Genomic DNA, 19,625 nt, shown 5'->3' on the forward strand with positions numbered 1-19,625 from the left:
AGAACCTTTTTTTTTTAGATTCCATATATATGTGTTAGCACACAGTATTTGTTTTTCTCTTTCTGACTTACTTCACTCTGTATGACAGACTCTAGGTCCATTCACCTCACTACAAATAACTCAATTTTGTTTGTTTTTATGGCTGAGTAATATATACGTGCCACATCTTTATCCATTCATCTGTCAGTGGACACTTAGGTTGCTTCCATGTCCTGGCTATTGTAGATAGAGCTGCAATGAACACTGTGGTATATGACTCTTTGAATTATGGTTTTCTCAGGGTATATGTCCAGTAGTGGGATTGCTGGGTCGTATGGTAGTTCTATTTTTCATTTTTTAAGGAACCTCCATACTGCTCCATAGTGGCTGTACCAATTTACATTCCCACCCTGTGAACAATTTTTATACTAATCAGTTAAAAAAAAAAAAGCGACTAGTAAGATATCCTTTACTTCAGGCTTATTTTTCCCCTGCCCTTTTTGTTTGGTCTGAATTTTCTTTTGGTTAGTTTGAAGGGGAGCTCCTTGTTCATGAACCTCTTTTTTTTTTTTTTTTTTTTTTTGAAATAGAGTGGCTTCACTTTTCTCCTCCCTCCACTTCCAGAAGACTGCTTTTTTCATCTCCGTCTACCTTTTATTATCTCTTTTTTGACCCCTTTTTTTTTTTTTTTTTTTTTTTGTGGTATGCGGGCTTCTCACTGTTGTGGCCTCTCCAGTTGCGGAGTGCAGGCTCTGGACGCACAGGCTCCGGACGCACAGGCTCAGCGGCCATGGCTCACGGGCCCAGCCGCTCTGCGGCATGTGGGATCCTCCCAGACCGGGACACGAACCCGTGTCCCCTGCATCAGCAGGCGGACTGTCAACCACTGCGCCACCAGGGAAGCCCCTGAACTCCACTTTTTAATAACACACTATGTTTAAGTTATTTCAACCTTCTCTAACATTGACCATATGGGAAGTGCAGCAGAGAACCAACATTTGCCTGGTATTTTGGTTGCAAACAAGAATGACGAAACTAAATTTTTATGATTCATAAATTATTAGAGGTTCATTTTCTCTGTAATATGCCATTTTTTCCCTTAAAATTTTATCATGTACTTTTGCTTTTAAGTTTTCCTCTGCGTATTCATATTATGGCAATCTTTTTAAGATCTCTCTTGCCTCAGCTGAAGTGAGGAAATAGCTGTGAATTCATGAGCAGTAACTGCTTGTTCCAGAATTTGTGCATCATTCTGATGTGCCAGACAGTGGCTGACATGTACAAATATCAAATGTTGAGAATCTTATTTGTGGAAAGGGTTGGTCTGATCAACATCAAGCTGTACTTTCTGAAATAAGGGAATATTAAATGTTTTTGGCAGATGGTGTGCTCTGAAATGGGTGATAAGGCCAATAGTGATGGACGGTGATACCCTAAGTAGATGAAAATTATGTACTCTATGTGTATTTGTGCATCTCTTTGTGCAGTGTTATGAGTTTATTTAGATGGAGAGTTAGTTTTAAGAACTTAAAGATGTGTGTCCAAAAGACTGAGGTACTTTGTGATTCATACCGTTTTTTTCTCACTTATCTCTTAAGGCAAATACATTCATTCCTTAGGGTCATCAAACAGAAACAAGAGAAAGTCCCAAGATAAATACTGACACAAAGTGCACTAAGACCAGTTTATAGTTGTGGATGTCAAAATGTAGCTCCAGTTTTAATTTTGATAACTAGCTTCTTCTCAGCATTAAGCCCTTTTTGCATTTTCTCTTATACCCATTTTGGTGTGTGAGATGGAGTCACCCATGCGAAGAGTGCAGGAAGAGCATTTCTAGATCTAGGGAAAAGCATGTGCCTAGCTGCTGCTGTGTGAGAGAGCCTGGTGCTCCAGGAGATCTAACAGGAGGCTGGGTGCCTGGAGCTTAGTGTTCAAGGGAGGGAGAGGCCAAGACAGAGGCCCAGGGGCGGTGGGCATGGCTTAGAAGATGCAAGACCATGGCAAAGGCTTTGGGCTTTCTTTAAAGAGTAGTGGGGGGACTTCCCTGGTGGCGCAGTGGTTGAGAACCTGCCTGCCAATGCAGGGAACACAGGTTCGATCCCTGGTCTGGGAAGATTCCACATGCCTTGGAGCCCCTAAGCCTGTGCACCACAGCTACTGAGCCTTTGCGCCACAACTACTGAAGCCCGCGTGCCTATAGCCCATGCTCTGCAACAAGAGAAGCCACTGCAATGAGAAGCCTGTGCACCGCAATGAAGAGTAGTCCCTGCTCGACGCAGCTAGGGAAAACCTGCGCGCAGCAACGAAGACCCCACGCAGCCAAAAATAAATAAATAAATTTATTTAAAAAAAAGAGTAGTGGGAAGTCATTGAAGGTTTTATTTTTAAACTTATTCTGAAAGAATTTTAAAGTTCCAGAAAAGGTGCAAAAATAGTACAAAAAGTTTCCATATGCCATTTACCCAGATTCATCAATTTTTTTACCCTTTGCCACATTTGCGTTATCCTATCCGTCTCTCTATATAATTAAAAAAATATTTGAGAGTAGATTACCTATATTCAGTAGGGTATGCTTTCTAAGAGCAAGGATATTCTCATATATAACCGGAGTACAGTTATCAAATCAAGAAAATTTAACATTGATATAATACTTTTATCTATGGTCCATATTCCAGTTTTGCCATTTGTTTGAATAATGTCCTTTCATACCGTTATCCTTTTTATTTTTAGTGTATGGACTCTAGTTTAGGATCATATATTACATTTAATTGTCATATCTGTTTAGTCTTTTAAAATTTGGAACTATTTGGAAGATTTCTCATCCTTTATCTTTTATAACATTGACATTTTTGAGTACTGTAAAAGTGATGCTATATCTTTCTCAGGATATCATATCTGGAGACACTGATGTCCATCTTGCCACTCACTGGTGATTTTAATTTTGATTACTCCATCAAGGTGATGTCTGGTTTCTCTACTGTATAGTTATCATCTTCTTGTAACTAATAAGCAGTCTATGGGGAAGATGCTACGAGACCATGAAAATATCCTGTTCCTTGTTAAACTCACAGCTGCCCCACCCCCATTAATTTTCACTGTGATAATTTCAAAATGGTGATTTCCCAACTCTGCCACTCCCTTCAGATTTACTAGTGGCAGTCGAGATATAGATATGCTTTAGATGTGGACATAGTAGGAATCCCTGGGAATTCACTTAATCTATAGATTCTGAAGCCCCACCTCTATAGATTCTGATTTAGAAAGCTTGGGTGGGAGCCAGTGTGGGTACGTAGAATCCATGTATTTTTAAAAAGTCTCAAGAGATTCTGATGTGGAAATAGGTTTGGAAATCACTGGACAAATGGTTAAAACACTCAACAATGTTATATTATTTCATAGTGACATTAGACAAAGACAGTTAACTTTCTTTCCTCCTACATCTGCATCTTTAAAATGGGCACAATTAAGATATCAACCGTGGATATTGAGGTAATAAATGAGATTCTGATTTGGACTTATTTTCTTTGTAAGGGAAATCCAAGTTATTATGATTATTTATATTGGCAGTATGCTTCACATGATACATATGAATTTTTATAAAATCAAAAGAGGTTAATTAACTTTAAAATAGTATATGACTGAGTTAAGTTTGGAATATTTTTAATGCCTTTTTGATTGAGATATAATTTGTATACCATAAAATTCACCCTTTTAAAATGTACAAGTCAGTGGTTTTTATTATACTCACAAAGTTGTTCAACTATACCACTATCTAATTCCAGAACATTTTTATCACCCCCAAAAGAAGCCCCATACCTATTAGCAGTCTTTCTCTAATACCTCCTACTATAGATATAAAACACTGCTTACTTTTCTATCTCTGGATTTGCCTCTTCTAGACATTTCATATAAATAAAATCATACAATATGTGGCCTTTTATGTCTGGCTTCTTCCACATAGCATAATGTTTTTAAGGTTCATCTACACTGTAGCATGATTTAGTACTTCATTCCTTTTATGGCTGAATAATATTTCACTGCATGGATATATCACATTTTATTATTCTGTAATATTTTTGTATACTTACCAAGTCCAATGAATTTTCAGTGTTATTCCCTTTTACATTTATTTCTGGAGGTAAGCTACTTTTCCTAAGTTCCTGAAAATAAACCTCCTATTCTATAATTAAGAGTAGTTGTTATTGTTTCTCATTTCTATGCAAATTTCCTTATCGCATTTATTGTTTCTTAACGAGGTTGCTTAGAATCCCGTAACACTTGAAAAAAAAATCAAGTGTCTTTTTGATTTTTTTTGACCATCAGCAATTGTCGTATGTTTCTGTTGTCAAAATAAGCATTTTGCTTTTTGGGGAGCTGATTATTTCAACAGTTGAATATATGATCTAAAGGGATCTCCTGAGGTGTAGATGTTTGGTTTTATTTAGCATAAAGGAAGCATGACACCATTATTAAATTTTCTGTACTTTACAGTCAAGCTGCCATAGGGTTTGGAACCATTAGAATGCATTCATAATGTTTTATTTTGCTGAAGTTACAAAAACTTCAGTAGTTGGGGAGCCACCATTTCTAGGCACATAATATGTCACTTTTTTGGGGAAACAGAAGCGTACTTTATAGTTTTTTTTGGAAGCAGGAGTTTAACAAGGTTGAATTGCAATAATTACCTTAGGTATACTTAGCTTTAATTTACTAGCACTTACCCTTTTTTGGAGGGGAGTTCAGGACCTTCTTTGAGAATCTCATAAAAGTTTTGTACCTTCCCCTAGAAAATGTACACATGTACATGTACTCAAAATTTTGCATATAATTTCAGAGGGCTTGTGAATTCTTGCATTAATGGATAAATGAAATTTTTTACAGAAATTAGGAAAAAGAAGGTGGGAAAGAAAGGGGTATCAGTGTCAGATCTGTCCCTGAGAAAGCTCAGTAGAGTTGAGGATAAGAAAGAAGCTAGGGCAGTAATCGGGAAAGTATAGCCAATAATACGTTCCAAGGGCCATCTGTCTTTTTTATTTTTCAGCATGTGGGACCTTAGTTCCCCAACCAGGGATTGAACCCTAGCCCCCAGAAGTAGAAGTGCAGAGTCTTAACCACTGGACTGCCAGGGAAGTCCCCCATCTATGTTTTTGCAGTTTGATTCTTTCTGTGGCACTGCATGTTTTGCTTGTTTTCATTTCCTCTTTTCTCTCCTCTTTCCCACCCAGGGAAGTCTTTGTTCACAGTTTATGGTTCCAATCACCTGGAGTTTACACTTGGGATTTAAAATCAGACCTAAATAATAATCTATACATATTATACAATCTTCCAGTTAGCAATTGCCACTAGAAAATATTTTATAAGTTCTTCTAAGTGTGCATGCTTAATTTGAAAATTGATATGGTAATTTGCTGATAAATGTCTTGAAGAGCATAAAATGTTGTAATTTTTGCCTTAGCCTATTTATCTTATCTCTAGTTTCCCGCCGCCCCCGCCCCCCCAATCAAGGATGTAACTTAGTAATAGACGTTTTGGACCCCTCCATATCTGTGTGTTTCCCCCCAGCCATCACCTTGTACCTAAAATAGTTCCAGACTTCTGACATTGGCAGACACCTTTGCATTAAAACCCTGCCTCTCAAAATAGGGATCCTGGGAAAGGTTCATTGTGAGGGCAGAACCATTGTGATATGAAGTCTCTTTTCAAAGACATCTTATCTTTTCCCTATCTGCGTTATAGACCTAAAGAAAAAAGAAAATTAGTCAAAAATGTCAAAATTGAAATAATTTTTGCTCCAAGTCATCTTTTTCTGGAAAGGATGAAATGCATTGTCTTAAGACTCTATAGGATAGGTAATGATTCACAATTATTGTTTAATTTTTCTTTTTTATAGTAATATTCATTGTGGAATCTTAACAATTTTTATTATGCTTTTTTTTTTTTTTTTTTGGCTGAGTTCGGTCTTCGTTGCTGCGCACAGGCTTTCTCCAATTGTGGTGAGTGAGGGCCACTCCTCGCTGCAGTGAGCGGGCCTCTCACTGCGGTGGCCTCTCCTGTTGTGGAGCACAGGCTCTAGGGGCGCAGGCTTCAGCAGCTGCAGTGCACAGGCCCAGTAGTTGTGGCTCATGGGCTCTAGAGCGCAGGCTCAGTAGTTGTGGCGCATGGGCTTAGTTGCTCCGAGGCATGTGGGATTTTCCCGGACCAGGGATCGAACCCTTGTCCCCTGCATTGGCAGGTGGATTCTTAACCACTGAGCCACCAGGGGAGTCCCTATTATGCATTTTTAATCTTAAAGTCTGCAGAGCTTTTTTTTTTTTTTTAATCCCACTTTGGCTTCTAACCAGCTCTTTCAAATCAAAATTCAGAGCAGGTAGAGAAATGCTTTTAAAATGCATATTTGATGTAGTAAGTGCTATGCTATGCTTCTGAAAGCGCCAGGGTCACAGCTGCATACATGAAAATGCATGGTGACTGTAGGCATTGTTTCCTCACACAGAAAAGGCAATCTGTGTCTATTGCTGAATTTAAGATGTAAATCAAATCATAGCTTTCCTACATTCAGAGATGTAGCAGAAAGGTTGAGGTGACCCAAAGGTTACAAGTAACTTTTGCTTTTTGCCTACTACAAGACTAATTTTTTTTTTTGCTCCCTCTTTTCTATTAAGATTGATGTATTTATACTTGGAAAGGTGAATCTAGTTACATACCTTATTTTATTGTTGTCTCTGCGCTAGTCTAGTGGAACCACAAATTTATCATTTACTCCCTCCCCCACTCCATTCTGCTAAGATGCATTTACTGCTCTGTGTTGTTGACAATGTTATTAAAGGGCAGGGAGCCCTGAAGTATTAGGTACCAACTCTGCATGCTTCCTCTGTGCTTTTTTCCTCCGAACAATGTGGACTTTGAAACAATGTACTTAGAGGGGTTGGGATGTTGGTTTTTCATGATCCATTCAAAGAGTTTAAAAAGGTGCTTTGGGGAAAGTGTGTGTTTGTTACATTTATTTTAGATGTGCATTTGGCACTGAAAGGGAAACATAAGAGTAAGAAGATAGACACCCAGCTTTCAAGCTGCTTATGCTCTAGTTTAAGGTAAAAATTTACCTGCATGATAATCATAATAGTACCCCATTTATGGAATAGTCTGTGTGCTAGTTACTGTATTAAATGCTTTACTTAAAATGGCAGTTAAAACATTTACAAATCATGAAATGGGGAAGTGCCAAAGAACACACAACAAATTGGCTCATCTATGGCAGAAAAATAACAACAACAACAGCAACAATAATAATAACCACACAGTGAAGGAGAAATTACAGGCACTAGAGGCCAATGAAGGGTGACCTGATTGTCTGGTTTTTGTTGATTTCAATTTTAGAAACAATGTTATTCTCTTTTAAGAAGAAAACAGAATCTACTGGATGTCTCAAGAGTTAGGAAATCTTGATTTAAAATTTTCTGTGGGCTTATTCTGGATATAGCACTGCATTTCTCTCTGAAGTAAAAAATATAAGATGCTTTATTTCTTTAAGATAAAAATAGGAGACCTCTGTTTTGAGGCCCTAGATTTTATTAGACGTTGGCCTTAAAGCCGTTTAAGCTTGGCATAGAATTATTAATAGTTGAGAGCCATCTTTATTGGTTTCTGCCTTTACAGGATTTGGTTCCACCTCTGGTCCCGAGCAGGACCAAGATTAGGGCTTTAATGGGTGACCTGGGTTCTATAACTTTAGCACTGGAAGGTACTTAGTCTGATTTCCTCATTTTACAGATGAAGAAACTTTGCCCAAGAGAGGTTATTCTCTTGCTTGAGATTACACAGTTTGTTGCAGAGACAGAATGTGAATTTGGAACTCTTGACTCTTTTAGTTCAGTGTTTTTCCTCCACTATTTCACATCACCTCTCCACTTCTAGTCTTTCTTCTGAGACATGGTTGTGGCAGCATAACAGTAAATGCTTTGGATGATGCTATGTAGGCCCTGCTTATATAAATAATAATAATGATTTCAGTGTCCCACATTTGTGTTTGTTTTTCATAATTGTAGAGCTTATTGCCTGTCACTGTTTGCTTTACAAGTGATCAGGTTGATTGTATGTTCAACCCATCTATCACTTTGAATAAAGTGTTTTAGGCAACTCACTCTTTATGCCTTGAATACCAGGTTTGGATATAATTGACATTTTAAGGCATAACCCAGGTTTTGTTTTGGTGTTCTTTTGTACCACGTTATTTCTTTTTTTGATCAACAGTCCTTCTAATGAAGAGCAAAATTTACTTTAAATTGTGGATTCTTCCATTTACCTTGACCTTTCTCAGTTGGAGGTACTTGAAAGAAGTGAGGTACTTGAAAGAAGTGGCTAACAAGCATTGAGTGAGAAGAAAGAAAAGAAAAATCTTGAATAATCCATTAATTTAAGAATCAATCCTTGAATAGTTCAGGAGTGAACTATACTTAGCCTTATGACTTTTTTTTTAACATCTTTATTGGAGTATAATTGCTTTCCTTATGACATTTTAAATGCTCTAGTTATAATATTTTAAATGGAAAATAACTCTATTTTCTATCATACCAAATTAGCATGCATAATATTTAATGCCGTTTGTTTATTTTGGAACATGCTTCTATGTTTTGCAAAGGAATAATTTTACATTTGTTTTCCATTTTAAGTCTTCTAGTTTCTACTCTACCGTTACTCTTGTGCATCTAATGTTAATATTTGATGATTATATTTCCATAAGAATCTTCAAATTTTGAGCATGATCGATTGATTGCTTTTGATTCAGTATAAAGAAGGATGAAGGTGGGATAATAGTCTTTTTGAATAACTCAGGGCTAGTACCGTGTTTTTGTGAGTTTTGTGCCTCATAGTGCTTGCCGTTTTACCTAGTGCAGTGGTTCTTAACCAGGGACAACTGTGGCCCCAGGGGACACTTGGTAATGTCTGGAGACATTTTCGATTGTCGTATGCCTAGGTTGAATGCTATTAGCGTCTAGTGGGTAGAGGTCAGGAATGCTCTTAAACATCCTATAGTGCATTGAACAATGCCAACAACAAAGAATTATCTGATTCCAAATGTCGATAGTGCCGAGATTGAGAACCCCTCATGTATGGCAGTTGCACGATAAAGTATATTGAATTAAAAACTGTGTCCATTCTATAAAGCATAAGGCTTTACATATTATTTTATATGTGCATTCACATACCAGTTTGATGATTCACAAGGGAGAATTTAGCTCTTTGCTTCAAATTCATTCTTTGCTCAAAGTATTAAAACAAAATTTTGGCAATTATAATTGATTTTAAGTTAGTTGTACTCAGTTGAAATAGTATAATATTGGTAATCAATGTTAATCAGTAGTAATATTCAACGTTTTTAATTTGGACTTCCTTTCTCCCTCGAGGTTTTTAACTTCTTGGAATCAATATTGTATATTATTCCTACAGTATTTCCACTTGGATCTGACATAATCAATTCTCTGGAAAAGTTAATTATCCAGATGTCTAAGTCAGTAATTAATCTGGATAAATTCTTATTTTATATTCTTCTTAATCTCATCTTTAGAGTTTTAAGTCTGAGATACTAAAAAGAATTTGCTGAACCCCAGTGCTAGCAAAGCAGGCCTTCAACTTCATGCAACAAAGCAGAGTGGGTCCCACAATTCCAGTGAGGTAGAAGCTAAATTATAACAGAGTTGTTTGCCATATATGCATCATTCCCAATCCTACTTTAAAATTACTATCTCTTACCTCTGTTGATGTGATTTAATCTGGACAAGACTGTTTTTGAAAGGAGATAGATTCTTAACAGTTTTTAAACAGGAGATAGATTCTTGATAGTTTTTGGGGGTGGGAATTGAGGGGTGGGAGGAGTTAGGGGGTGACTTATAAGGGAAGAGTATTGCAAAGCACTAAAGTGCTTTATGAACACACAAAAACTATGTGGAAACTTGTTGGATTTTCCTCTTAAATAGTCATGAATGCCACCATTAGCTGGAGGATTAATAGATGGTCATATCTGATGCTCCTCATTTCAATATGGTGCTTGTCAGAAGGAAAACCCATAGCTAAAATAATTGCAGTTGCTATTCTTTCCTTTTTATTCATGTTTACTTGAACATGACCTACTGAATTCATAATCTAAGAAGTTTGGCTGATGTGACATACCTGAGAGGCTTTAAGGATTTGTAACATTTGTGTCTTCATATCTGTAGCAACTAGAGCAGAAGCAAATTCTAGATAGGTTTAACTGCCAAAGAGTTTGGAATTTGGAAATGTGATTTTGATAGGATCTTTGAATTTTGGCATAAAAAGTTGCTTGGAGCGATCCCTTAGCAGTGGCAGTAATCTGATCAGTCAGAAATAGCCTGTGCTTTAACAAACAGGAGGCTGCCAGCATGTGAAGTTAGTGTCTAATAGATTAGGTGAGGTTGAGGAGAAAGTAGAGAGATGGTGTTATAATAACCAGAAACTTTGTAGTAGTGTCAGAGAGGTGTTTAACATGAGGGTTTCAGTGTGATGGATATGCCATACTTTTCTGTTTAAGAGAGAGATAAATCAGAAAACTTCCCAACTCCTAACCTCCCTCTTCTGTGGTTTTTCACTTGTACCGGTTTTCAACCTGGCAACACATTGGAATTGCTGGAAGAGTTTTTAAAAATTACTAATGCATGGGCTCCACTCCTAGCAACCCCAGTATAATTGAAGCCTGGGCATTGGTATTTTAAAAAGAGCTCCACAGCTAAATCAAACATGCAGCCAGGGTTGAGCACCACTGCTTTATAGCAGTGCATCAGAATTGTCTGGAGAGCTATTTGTTAGGTCTGGCTGAGGCCTGAGAATTTATTTTCATTTCTAACAAGTTCCCAGGTGATGCTGATATTGCTGGTAAGGCGATCCCATTTTGAGAACCACCAAGAAGGCTGTTGTAAAAAATCATTTGGGTGTAACTGATCTTTTTCTTTTTTTAAACATTGCTAGTACTATATTATTGGGTTAAAAATTGAGATTAAAGAGGGCTTCCCTGGTGGTGCAGTGGTTGAGCGTCCGCCTGCTGATGCAGGGGACACGGGTTCGTGCCCCGGTCCGGGAAGATCCCACATGCTGCAGAGCGGCTGGGTCTGTGAGCCATGGCCGCTGAGCCTGCGTGTCCGGACCCTGTGCTCTGCAACGAGAGAGGCCACAACAGTGAGAGGCCTGCGTACCGAAAAAAAAAAAAAAAAAAAAAAAAATTAAGATTAAAGAAAAGTATTATGCATATGATTCTTTTTATGTAAAAAAGATAGATGCATCTATATGCTTTGAATTTTTTTCAAATAACATTTTTAATTTTTAAAAAAGTTTGAAAAATAATAGATACACGTATATGTATAACTGAATCACTTTGCTGTACACCTGAATTAACACAACATTGATAATCGACTACAAAATAAAATTAAAAGTTAAAAAAAATAAAAGAAGAATGAAATAATACCATTTGCAGCAACATGGATGGACCTAGAGATGATCATGTAAGTGAAGTAAGTCAGACAGAGAAAGACAAATACTCTATGACATCACTTATATGTGGAATCTAAAAAAACAGTACAGGGACTTCCCATCGGTCCAGTGGTTAAGACTTCGCCTTCCAAAGCAAGAGGTGTGGGTTTGATCCCTGGTTGGGGAGCTAGGATCCCACATGCCTCACAGCCAAAAATCCAAATCATAAAGCAGAAGCAAAACTGTAAAAAATTCAATAAAGACTTTAAAAATAGTCCACATCAAAAAACATCTTAGGGCTTCCCTGGTGGTGCAGTGGTTGAGAGTCCCCCTGCTGATGCAGGGGACACGGGTTCGTGCCCCAGTCCGGGAAGATCCCACATGCCGCGGAGCGGCTGGGCCCGTGAGCTATGGGCGCTGAGCCTGCGCGTCTGGAGCCTGTGCTCCGCAACGGGAGAGGCCACAACAGTGAGAGGCTCGCGTACCGCAAAAAAAAAAAAAAATCTTAAAAAAAGTAGTACAAATGAACTTATTTACAAAACAGAAACAGACTCACAGACATAGAAAACAAACTTACGGTTATCAAAGGGGGAGGGAGAGGGGAGAGATAAATTGGGAGTATGGGATTAATAGATGCACACTACTATATATAAAATAGGTAAACAACAAGGATTTACTGTATAGCACAGGAAACTATATTCAATTTCTTGTAATAACCTAAAATGGAAAAAAATCGAAAAAAGAATATAGATATATACATATGTATATATGTATAACCGAATCAGTTTGCTGTACACCTGAAACTAGCAATAAAAAAAGCCACATCAAAACTTTGTTTAGTACTTCATAGTTTAAAAAGCTAATGAATTTACAATTTCTAGTAGACTTTTTGAACTATTTAAAATAATTTGTTTGTGCTTTTTTCCTTTTTTTTTAAACCCCATTATATGAGGATCCTCCACATTTCAGATCTTTTATTTTATATAGTCTTTTAGGTACCTTAATCGATGTAGCCCAGATAAAAGATTTGTCCTTGTTCAACAGAAATTTCAAGAATTTATAATTTGCAGAGTTTATTTGATATGGAAGAAATATTTTCTTTTTTCTCACCTTAAGTATACTGGGGAAACACAGAACCATATACTGAGAAAAATGGGGGTAAGTGGGAACAGAGACGGAGAGATAGCGCTTATAGGTTGGGGCAGTGTTAGAGGAAATGGAACCTTCCAGGTTTGGAAAGAGATCAGCAAGAGGAGGAGGTGGCCAGTGATTTCCAAGAATGCAGGAATCAAGGGGATGGATATGAAAGAGCTACTGGATTGAGAAGCTTGGTCAAAGTCATAGAGCTATTAAATGGCAGAGTCTGCTGTCAAATTTGGGTCTCTAAGACCCGGGTTTATTCTCTTTTCTGGAAAAGAATTAGATATAGGAAAAACATAGTTCTAATGAGCCAACTCTGCAACAAATGCAGCAAATGATATTTTTGTGACAATTTTGAATCTAGATGGTAGTGGCTTTTTTGTAGCTATATTTGGATATTAAGAAGGTGTAGTCCTGAAATGACAGCTTCCAATGTGACTTTCTGTTTTTCAGAAACCATCCTCAGCCTTTGATCACTGTGCTTGAACACAGACCTGATTGCTGGCCAGTACTTTTGCAACAGCTGACAACTTTTTTCCAGCAATGCCCTGAAAGGTAATGTAAAATAAAATAAATGAGGGAGATGTATAGTATATGCTAATTTTAGAGTTTTTCTTTTAAGCTGCTTTGATTGTAATGTTTTCTCCTGAAGTAAGGAAATGTCTTAGAGCAGGATATAGTTTTCTATTTTCTTTTTAAGAGTAAGAGAAAAAAATCCTACCAGATTTACTGATTGTTGAAATATTGACTCTGAGAAAAGCTATTATTAAATAAACTAAGCATTGGTTAGTTGGGAAAGTTGATTGGAAATATTTGGTAAACTACTACATGGTACGTATGGAAGACAGGTTCTTCCCTCTGGAAATTGATTAGTGAGTTAATCTCTCCATTAGAAACCAGTGCCAGTTGGGATTAAGCAGTCCTGCCAAATGGGACCAGATAGCTGCCATATGTGCAGTTAGTTTAGCTTCACCAAGGCCTTCTGCCTTCTGATGCTCCTCAAAGCTTTCTCACGTCCTTGTTACTATGGCACTGGCTCAGGCGGTCATCTCTTACTGTGGCTATTGCCACCTATTCCTAACTGGCATCTCTGCCTCCGATCTCGTCCTGTTCAAGGCCATTCTCTAAGCATCCATCAGGGTGACGCATCAAGAGAGCAGATCTTATTGCATCACTCCCTTTCTTAAGTCACTGCAGCTGTGATTTTCAAACTGCACTTGCAATGTATAGGCTAAGCATGGAAACACCCTCACACCCCTTCAGCTCTTTTTCTTATAGACTGTTTTTTTACGTGTTGATATCTTATGGAAGCTTTCTATTGGAAAACAATAGTTTGGTCTCTGAAATAGTTGGAAAATCCCTGGGCTACAGGACGAAATCTATTATGTCATGCTAGGCTCTGTGTATGATCTGTTTCACCAATTTTATTTTCTCCTATCTTTATCTCATAATTTATGAATTATGTATTTCAGCAATACACCGACTTGCTTTGGTTCCACACAGGAAACAGTGCTGTTTTCTCGCCTCTGTGCTTTTTCTGACTAATACCCTAGCCCTTTCTTGATTAATTTCTGTATTTTAAATCTCTGTTTAGGGACTTGCCTGGTGGTCCAGAGGTTAAGACTCCACGCTTCCACTGCAAGGGGCACGGGTTTGATTCCTGGTCGGGGAATTAAGATCCCACATGCTGTGTGGTGTGGCCAAAAAACTAAAAAAAAAAAATCAAAAAAATCTCTGTTTAGGTATTGTCTCTCCTAGGAAGTGTGTACTTACCACAGGCTGAATTAGGTGTCTCTTTTACATGCTCCCTTAGTAACTTCAGTTGTGATTTCTAACATCATTATACTTACTGTATGGTCTTATAATTATTCTCCTCCATTAACTGTGAAACTTTCTTACTTTCTTGAGGGCAGGGACTGTGTCTCAATATTCTTCATATTAATAATGCCTGGCACATTTTTGGGTGCTTTATAAATGTTGAATTTATATATGTATACACATGAGGCCCACAGATTGGTGGGGCCTAGGCAGTGGGTTGTAGAGTGCCTCCTAAAATATTATATCACTGCATACTTAGTATGTCACACAAGGTCATGATGGGATGGTACCATTGTCCCATGTAATCCAGTGCCTGAGTTTACCACACTAGCCACGTTCATGTGTTCTTGCTCTTGAAGGTCTTAGAGTGTCCTATACATACAATGTATTAGAACATTATTTCTGAGTCTATAACTTCAGTTTTAGATGGAATTTCCAGGCAGGATATACTGCTACAGGAAGCTTTAAAGAGATATAGGGAAACTTGTAATCATTTGCCAGTGATAAAAGTCCATGTAACAATTGAATGAATACCTTAAAATAAACATTATTATCATCCTCTCTTTCCTCACCTAGGACTGCATTTTCGAAGGTAAGATATTAATATTTACTAAAAAAGTCTTTGTTCATCCATGTCAGAAAGCAAAAATAACAAATTTATAAACATTTGTTTAATGAAGTTTCTCTTGTTAAATAGATTGGGATACTTTATAAAAGATGTTGCTGGGCTTCCCTGGTGGCACAGTGGTTGGGAGTCCGCCTGCCGATGTAGGGGACACGGGTTCGTGCCCCGGTCTGGGAGGATCCCACGTGCTGCAGAGCGGCTGGGCCCGTGCGCCATGGCTGCTGAGCCTGCGCATCCGGAGCCTGTGCTCCGCAGCAAAAAAAACATGTTGCTGCTGATGTGCCATATTTGTTGTTAGCTTGTTTTTAGGGTAATCCTTACAAATATCTCTCTTTTCCAATGGTTTAGTTAGTCAGCAAATAATTAACTTACTTTTTGGTTGTTTCATTTCAAAGGATTATTATATTGGAATTTGAAAGTAGTTCTTCTAATGATATATGTCCAGATAGTCATAAGGAGAAGAGATTATTAATTGAGTTTGGTTTACTTATGGATAAGCTTTCATTGACTTATTCCTTTCATTTGAATTCTGGAGTGTTAGAGTATACTATCTAGAGCTTTATAGAAGTTTCAAATTATTTTATATTTATTTGCAAAGAATAATTACAGTTGTCTCATTTCTACTTTTGCACTATGAGACTGTTCTTTGCAGGATGAAATTGATCACTGTGCTTGCATTTTCAGCAGATTGTTAGTTTCTTGAGATTTAATTTTAGAGTAAGTTAACTTAGTAGTTTTTACATTGTCATTTAGAAGGTAATGAAGGAAGTTTGGTAATTTAATAAGAATATAAATAGTGATTCACAACTATAGGAAGGAGGCAAAATGTGACAATAGCTTGTATTCTAGCTCCTTCTGTGTTAGGAATTGTTGATTAGAGTAGCTGGGTTCACTTTTTTTTTTTTTGAAAAGTCTACATGCTGTATAATTTCATTTATATAACATTCTGGAAAATGTAAAACTGTAGAGTGACAAACAGATTAGTACTTTCCAGGGGTTTGTTGGGGGGAGGGAGGTAGGGTTAAAAAGGTGAAGTATAGAGGATTTTTAAGGCAGTAAAAGTATTTCATATGACATTGTAATGGTGGATACATGACACTACGCATTTATCAATACCCATAGAATTTTACAGCACAAAAAGTGAACTTTAATGTATGCAAATATATGTGTGTGTGTGTGTGTGTATGTGTATGTATGTATATATATATATATCCCAGAAATGGAATGAAAGATCCCAGGAATGAAAAAAGGAATGAGCTATCAAGTCACACAAAGAATATAGCTGTATTACAAACTGTATTACAAATGTGGGAAGAAACCTCGCTGGAGGTGGTAGAGTAGAAGGGTGCTAGCCTAAATATATGGGTTCACTTTTAATAGAATGTATCAACAGATGTCTTGAAATAGCAGTGTATCTTCGTGCTACATTTTTGGGGGCATGATTCTCCAGTTAAATTCTGCACTGATTTGTAGAAGGCCTGTGGTCTTAAGACTTCACCATTATAGAACCGAGAATTGGGTAAATTGACAATGATGTCAAGGTCTTTAGGACTGGATACTTCAAGATTATCTAGTCTAACACATAGTTTTTCAGATGAGGGAACTAAGGGGAGCAACATTAAATGACTTGTTCAAGGTCACATGGCTAGTGGCAGAGTTGGTCCCAAAGGCTCAGTGTTTTGATTTTCATTACAAGTCTTTTCCCACTGCTTCTCCATCCTTGGTGAACATATATGAAAGCCTTGTGTGTAGATACATGCACAATTGGTTGCATTTTTAAACATTCTTAATCACTTTGGGATTTCAGGTTATCTGTTTTATTATTTCCCTTTTCTCCTTAAGCCCTGTTAATTGCATACCCCACTGCAGTGATAGTAGATCATCAGATACCACATAGGAAATGCAAAATCTAAAATCAGGACAGATTAAGCCACAGAGATTTTTAAAAAGTATATTGTTCTAGGAAAGCTCAACATTATGCTCCTGATGTCAAATATTAACAGCAACTTGGAAATATATTTCTTTGTATGAACCTTGCATTTCACCTTCAGCATTTCAAAGTAGGAGAAAACTGATAAGCTATTCATGGATGTTTTTGACACCTGGCTGGTATTTATTCTTTGGGGAGTACATTATTAGCGAGAGATGGAGGAACAATGTTTCTTAAATCTCTTTTCGGCTCCATATTCTAACCCATACATACATTGTCTACTTGCTTAATCTATGAAACTTTTTTTAGTTTCCTAAAGCGGGTAGTGTGATGAAGCCATATGTTTCATAATTATGAACTCACAAGTCTTTTTGTTTTTTATGGATTGTGTGTTTGTGCTCATGAAAAAAAAAAAATCCCTCCAGATTGTGAGCATGGATTTCATCAGAGCATGGATTTCATCTGTTTTTGTTTCTTGCTTGGTTTCTAGCACATAGAAGAGTGAATGGTATACTGTAGGAACTCAGAAATTTTGTCAAGCAAATAAATGAATAGATTAAATCTTATCAATTTGGTAACTTTTTAATTTTTATTAATGTTAATGGTGTTTTGAAATCACATTGCTATGGGATGTATAGTATTATAAAATTATGTTGTCAGGCATAACCCAAATGCCATTTCCTCCAATAAGTATTACACTTTATACCTTTCTTTTAACAGTTTTCACTTTCTATTCTCTAGTCCAGAAACAGAGCTGATTGTCCCTGTTAGACTATATGCTTCTTAAGGATAGATAATGCCTGGTTCATCTTTATATCTTATCTAGTAATAACTTGTGTATAATCAATATGAAAAATATTAAAATTGTGATACTTAATCGATGCATGCTAATTGTAAATCCACTCTATAACTTAGTGTAAATGAATCGATTCATTTAATGATTGAGCATCTCTTTGAGGGCCTAGTGTGTACAGTTATTTGGGATACAGCATTAAACAGAAATCCATGGTTCATGCCCTCATTGGCTTATAGTCTGTCAGGGGATGGAGATATTAAATAAATAATGACAATAAAGTCATTATCCTGTGCAAGCACATAATGGGGATCTGACCAAGGCTAGGTATCAGGGAAGGCCCTCAGGAAGTCATTTTAAAGGGAGAACTGAAAGATGAGAGAAATTAGGGAGAAAGGGGAGAGTATTATAGGTAGATGGAACAGCAGGTGAGAAGAAAGCCCAGATGGCTTGATTAGAGATCTGAAAGAAGTTTAGTGTAGTTCAGTGGAGAGTGGAGAAAAGCAAGAAATGAGACTGGAAAGAGGCCAAATTATGAAGGGTTTGTGAATTGGGCTAAGTCCTTTATCTTAAGCATAAGTTTTTTCAAGCTGATTAATGATATGATCAAATTTTTATATCTGAAAGGTCATTCTGGCATGTTAGTGTCTTTGGACTTGGAGTTATTGTAATCTAAATAGATCCGAAACATATGTAAAGTCTTCCTCCTCTGAGTGGGAAGAACTTAAGAGGAGGGACTTGACAAATTACCCCTCTCTGCCTCAGTTTCTGTATCTGCATAATGGGATAATAATATTTTTATTTCATAGGGTTGTGGTGAGGATTGACTGAGTTTAAAGGCATAAAGTGCAGTAACTTGCACACTCTGAGTGCTGACAAGTTGACAAGTAAATGTTAACTGTTACCATCATCTTCTTGGGATGTCTGTATGTCTTTGTTTTACATAGGACCTTACCTGTCGAGTTTTTCCAAAAATGCATGCATACTCCTGGAAAAATGGATCCTAATCTACAATTCTAGAAAGGTTCTCAGATGATTCTGATGTTCACCAAAGACTGGTCCTGGAGATGTAGATGCTATTCTAGTGTGCAAGTAGAGGCGGTCTTAGTCCTGGGCATCAGGCTTGTGGGCTCCAGGTGTTGAGTCATTCTCCCCAGTGTACAAAGAACTGTTTGGCATGGGTTTAGGTGGGTCATGGTGGAATAGAAGAGTCATGAAAAAAAGATACACTCAATGGTATCATAGTTTATGATATGTCATGAGCTCTAAGTTGATGTTTGACACTTACTTGCTTGGTACTCTGTTTAACTCAGTTACTGGCTTATGCATTCCATGGCTTACTTGCAGGTCAGAAGTTTCATGTATCCAAATAATGGCACCGTTTCTATGGTATCTGTATTGTGAACCATCCCAGTTACAAGAATATGCTAAACTCCGACTAGCTCTGCTCAAAGTCTTACTTCACCCTCGGGTTCTTTATGACAAAGAACAACCATCAATATTGGAACAACAGATGCTACAACTGTGTTGCGACATGGTTCCATGTTTGCAGGTAAGGCCTTTCCTCCTCCTTCACTAATATAGCACCAGCATTAGTAAGTGGTGATTGTTATTTTTGTACCTAAAATAGAGCCCATGTGATCTGGCAAACAGCTCTAGAAATGCTTGCAGGGTTTTGGAGATGATAACAAATCTAGATTTCACTTTAATATATACAATGTTAACTAAATTCACAGAAATATAAATCAACATAGTCCATTTTAGGAATAGTAGGAATGAAATCTATAAGAAAGACTTCTCAGGGAAAATAATTTTGCATGAAGTTTTTCCTTGTGCTGGAGACTGAGAGGGTTATAAGGAAA

At 37.3% G+C, this 19,625-nt stretch overlaps 1 protein-coding gene across 1 annotated transcript in view; it reads left to right on the forward strand.

Moving 5' to 3' along the window:
- Positions 1 to 13,054: 13,054 nt before the first annotated feature.
- Positions 13,055 to 19,625, forward strand: part of LOC112407024 (focadhesin-like) — a 223,269-nt gene continuing 216,698 nt past the window's right edge. The window contains 2 exon segments of the mRNA XM_024756153.1: positions 13,055 to 13,152; positions 19,111 to 19,315. Coding sequence (XP_024611921.1) covers positions 19,136 to 19,315 — 180 coding nt within the window. The 5' untranslated portion in view covers positions 13,055 to 13,152; positions 19,111 to 19,135.

This window comes from Neophocaena asiaeorientalis, unplaced genomic scaffold (assembly GCF_003031525.2).
Source record: "Neophocaena asiaeorientalis asiaeorientalis breed wild unplaced genomic scaffold, Neophocaena_asiaeorientalis_V1.1 scaffold1013, whole genome shotgun sequence".
Taxonomy (NCBI): domain Eukaryota; kingdom Metazoa; phylum Chordata; class Mammalia; order Artiodactyla; family Phocoenidae; genus Neophocaena; species Neophocaena asiaeorientalis.